General features: G+C 36.3%; 2 protein-coding genes across 2 annotated transcripts in view; both read right to left on the minus strand.

The window, feature by feature from the left end:
• Positions 1-2,889, minus strand: part of LOC113094081 (P2Y purinoceptor 14-like) — a 2,984-nt gene extending 95 nt beyond the window's left edge. The window contains exons 1-2 of the mRNA XM_026259737.1: positions 2,698-2,889; positions 1-989 (exon numbers count right to left, since the gene is read on the minus strand). The exon at positions 1-989 is cut by the window's left edge and continues 95 nt beyond it. Coding sequence (XP_026115522.1) covers positions 1-987 — 987 coding nt within the window. The 5' untranslated portion in view covers positions 988-989; positions 2,698-2,889. The remainder of the gene's footprint in view (positions 990-2,697) is intronic.
• A 96-nt stretch (positions 2,890-2,985) lies between these two features.
• Positions 2,986-5,000, minus strand: part of LOC113094080 (P2Y purinoceptor 14-like) — a 4,577-nt gene continuing 2,562 nt past the window's right edge. Inside the window, exon 3 of the mRNA XM_026259735.1 lies at positions 2,986-5,000. This exon is cut by the window's right edge and continues 55 nt beyond it. Coding sequence (XP_026115520.1) covers positions 4,464-5,000 — 537 coding nt within the window. The 3' untranslated portion in view covers positions 2,986-4,463.

Raw genomic sequence — 5,000 nt, forward strand, 5'->3', positions numbered from 1 at the left:
ACTTAGCCCAATGCCTGTTGGAGGCCTCTTGTTTTCGCGGTTTACAGATGGCATCTTCTTCAAAAGCAACTCTCTGAATCTCCTGCACATGAAAAAGTAAATGACAGGATCCAGACACACATTGAGGGCAGTCAGGAAGAGCGTAGCTTCTTTCAACTGGAAGAGGATGAAACAGCTGTAGGAACTAAAATCAGCTTTGGGCATTTGGCTTATTGTGTAGGGCACACGACAAACATGGTAGGGAACAAAGCAAAAGACGAACACAGCCAACAAACTAAAGATGCTTCGATTTGACCGCCTTCCCGTCTGGCTGCTATCCTGTTGCACCCGTTTGTAAGAGCGGTACACGTGACAGGCGATGGAGGTGTAGCAAAACACCATTAGCAGGAAAGCCACCCAGAAGATTCCAACATTGAAGTGGGCTGAAATTTCGTGCCAGCGCCGTCCTAGGTCGCTCTTGACGGCCATGCAGGAGAAATCCTTAGGTATGGGCTGGTTAGATAAAATGGAGTTTGGCAGCATGAAGAACATCATGATGACCCAAGTCAGCAGTCCAAGAGCCTTCGCTACCGAAATGCGCTGCAGAAAGGAAGACACGGCAGAGGTGCTGCGGACAATTTTAAAGTAACGTTCCAAGCTGATGAGGCTCATGAAGGTTATTCCTGTGTACAAGCTGAGGTAGAAAAGCACAGCAGTGTAGCGGCAAACTATCAGCTTCAGCTGCAAGCCACCATAACCAAGGTCACCCACTACACGCCACGGGTAGGTAAACAGCATCAGAACATCTGCCACCAACATGTTTTTTAGGTAAACTACTAAGGATGAGGAGCTGGGAACCCTGTAGAAGATCCAAACGGCGAGTCCATTGAGGACGAAGGCACAAGCGCAGATGATGGAGTAGAGTACAGGCAGAACCTGATGTGTGAACACGCTGCTGACATTCGTAAAGTTTTTTGATTCAGTCTGTGTAGTATTGATGTGGTACATATCTAAAATGGGAAATAAAAAAACTTCTTTAGCTCTGATGATATCAAGAAATATTGTGACATGATTCAATGTTTTAACTTCTGCTATGCGTTTGTGGTTATGTTCAGAAATTAAAAGTGCCGTTTATGCCACTTTTATGAAAAATCTTTGTAAAGTCTTTTTCCTTACATCGTTTTATTTCTACTTCAGATTCTCTTGACAAACCTCTGATTAAATTATTATTATTATTATTATTACTATTATTATTTTGTACTTTGTCAAATCCAGTACAATACCTTGTGAAAAAGTACACTTAAGCATACTTTAAAAAGTGTGTTATGGAAATAATATACTTTAAAATAATATACTTAGGAGTGAAGTGAATGTACTTGTTTCAGACATTACATGAAGAAACATGACCTCCAACCAATATGCCCACATAGGTTGTTTGTCAAAATCTCTGCAATACGACCGATCAGAGCATATACTACAATTACAAACTTTCATTTTAATTCTTCGTACTCTTTTATCTGCGTAACACTTCGGGTTTCGTATAGCTCAGTTGGTAGACTAGAGTATTGTGTTATATGACAATATGCAATAATGGGTTTGATCCCAGACAATGCATGTGCTTATAAAATGTATACGCACTGTAAAGCATGATTTCTGTGAGGTGTGGTTTTCATATAAAAATTCATATGAATTGGCCACCCAGGAAAATATATACAAATTGCTGTGAGATCGGATTGGATCATAGAAAAAGTATTTAGATAAACACACATTTTGATTGGTAATGACAGTCATACGTCATTTCATGACAACATAAGCAAAGAAACACTATTTGTACGCTCGCTAGAGGGCACTAAACTTCAAAATGTAAATATAGGTCATAATAAGGTGCTTGCACATATGACCTATAGGGTTGTTTTTTTGTTGGCGGACAGTCTGACATGAAAACATTATTGTTTAAATGTATATTCAATTAAATTAGCTGAACTTAAGAGTGTTTTGTATTTTTGACCTACTTAAGCAGCACTTAAGTACATCTTTATATGTCACTTCATAATTACTTCTCGTGTCTACAAAATAAAATACATTTCATAGAAATTAAACTATATGTCATATATTTAAATATATTTGAATTACAGCTTTGCAATGTTGAAGTTGCAACTAGTACATTTAAAATAAATGAAATATATAATAACACACAATTAAAATTATAATTAGTTTACATCTACTTTATTTATAACTTATTATTCTATTACATAACATAATAATCAAGAAATAAAAGTAAGTATTCTTCTTAAAAGCATGGCAAAAGATTGTTAGAAAAATAATTTAAAATGTACTTTAATAGAAAACTTTTAATTTGGTATTCCAAATTGCATTTTATTTTAGTAATATTATCCAAGTAGTGTATACTTTACAATTTTGAGTACACTACGGGTGCACATTATATACAATTCAATACAATAAAGTTTCTAACAGTCTGTCTAATGTCTTTGTGTCATATTTTGTTTAATTTTTTTTTTTTTTTCATGTAAACTACTGCATTTCTTTTTGTATCTGCTGCCTGTACTAGATGACTTTAGCCATATCATGTTGCTATTTGTACTCAATTTCAAAATTGTAGATCCCTCAAAGTAACTTTATCTCATATCCTGATATTAGATGGAAACAAATTATAATGCAATTAATTACAAAGTTTTCTCACGATGATAAGAAACTTACTTGAAGAGTTGAGTCAGCTTGTATCACGACAGAGAATAAGAACAGCGTTGTGAACAGCCACAGACAATATTTTAAAGGAAGGGGGCGTTGAGTTTGAGACAGGAACTAAAACCCAACCTGAATGGCTGGGTTTGTCTTGTGGGTGACACTTGCTCAGAACTGCAGGAGTTTCCTAGCACTTATGTCTTTACACAAACAGCTTCCTCCACCTTTTCTCCAACATAAACCCACAGGACAATGTAATAGCTCTTTCATTGCTCATTAGAGTCAATAGAGTCCCAGTTGTGTTTCAGTAAAACGTGTTGTCTCAGAAGTTTCTAAATTCAAAAGAGCTTTATTGTCAGCACATTCGTACACAAGTATACAGAAGAATGAATGATGCTACAATGAATGGTGTGAGAGGTACAACAAATATGAGACAATAGGACAAATCTCTACCTGGTTCTCATAGCATAAATGTACCTGGGTGCACTTTTTATCGAGAAGCAAAACACGTACCAATAAGTACATATCATGGCAGTTTCCGTGATATGTACTTTCGATTAATAAAGCATAATTTTCGCACAGTTACTTGAAAAATATAATGTTATGACAAAACAGTATTAATATGCTGAGAGATTTTAAAACGGATGCTTTTGAACGTTCACGTCGCACATCTGTTTATATACCAGTTTTGCATTTGATAACACTATCGAATAGGTTTAGGTTTGGGTTTGGTTTAGGGCATATTCCCAAAACTGTAAATCATTAACTTTTAGCAACAGTCCACGGATATTTGAATTCTGATCCGCCGCAATATGAACCAGAAGCAGCACAATAAAAACACAGCAATACGTACCTATATCAACATAATAAAAACTTGCCAGGCTTCACGTATTGAACCTGTGTTTTTGCGCCACTCAGTAGACATTTATTTTTGAAATTGCAGCGAAACGTGCAACAGTACGTAAAAACGGTGTTACACAAAAAGTGCACAGAGGTACGTATTTTTATTAAACTAGGTTGACAAATCTATATTATATTTTTAACTTTAAGTGCCATACGCTATGTAAATTAGCTACTGTGTAATGTAAACACTATAATTTAAAGTAACTTTAAATTTAAATACTTTGTCATTTTTACAAATACAATAAAATCCAGTCAAATAAATTACAGTATAAAAAGAATGTTTACAAAATAAACACTTGATAACATTTACCAACATTTGCCAGTTGTCTGAAAGGTTTTCCTAATTTATTATTATAAATCCCTGCAGTCACCCAATTGAGGATTTACTGGGGGTTCAAATCGGGTTTAAATATGGATGTTATGTTTGTCAAGTACAGTTTTAGATGGTCTTCTCTCTCACCCAATGCTGAGTGTTGTGAAAAATGAGACCATAATAAAGCAGCATAATATAAGCAAAGAGATAGTTTACTCAAGTTTACGTTTAATCGCCCTCAAGCTGTTGCAAACCTGTATGATTTTCCTTTTTCTTCTGAACACAGTAGAAGATTTTTTTTATTTTTTAAAGAATGTTTGTAACCAATCAGTTACTGGTCCACATTGACTTCCATAGTATTTTTGTCTTCCATAACGGAAGGCAGTGGCTACCATCGACTGTTAAACACATCCTTTTTTTGAGTTTAAAAGAAGAAAGAAACACATACAGGTCTGAAACAACATGATGGTGAGCAAACAGTGTCAGAATTTTCATTTTGGGGTGAACATTCCTGTAATTCAACTTAATATTTACTTTTAACCCAGAGCTTTATATCTCAATATGATTAGCAAAATCTCTGAAGTTTAAGCTGTGCTCTGAAGGTCTTGCAAAAGACAAAGTGGATAAGTGGATCCAAACAGGCATTTAGTACTGCGAGCAGGACGCTCAGCTCCTTCAGGAAGTAGAAAACCTGCTCTGTTGTGCAGTCGTTCAGCAGGGGTTTAATGAACACGTATGGCAGTCTCACCAGATGATACGGCACAAAACACACGCAGAAAATGACCACCAAAACCCGCATATTACGCTTTGACTTGCTCAGCTTAAAATTACCATGCTGATTTGGCATCGTAAACTGCGCTTGACAAAGCTTCCGTACGTTCAGCCAGTAAAACAGAATCAGGGATACCAGCACAAAGAAAAACATTACAAAGGACATGATCTGCAAGGCCAAGTAGATCTGTTGGAGAAAGTTGTTATGAAAGCTGTCACAGTCGAAACCACTGTGGGCTAAGGTTTGTTTATCAGCGCTGAAAAATGCAACAATGTAGGGACAATTAAGGCACAACAGGACGGCCCAGGTCATGGTGCAGATGTAGCGGGT

Source organism: Carassius auratus, unplaced genomic scaffold (genome assembly GCF_003368295.1).
Source record: "Carassius auratus strain Wakin unplaced genomic scaffold, ASM336829v1 scaf_tig00215252, whole genome shotgun sequence".
Classification (NCBI taxonomy): Eukaryota; Metazoa; Chordata; class Actinopteri; order Cypriniformes; family Cyprinidae; genus Carassius; species Carassius auratus.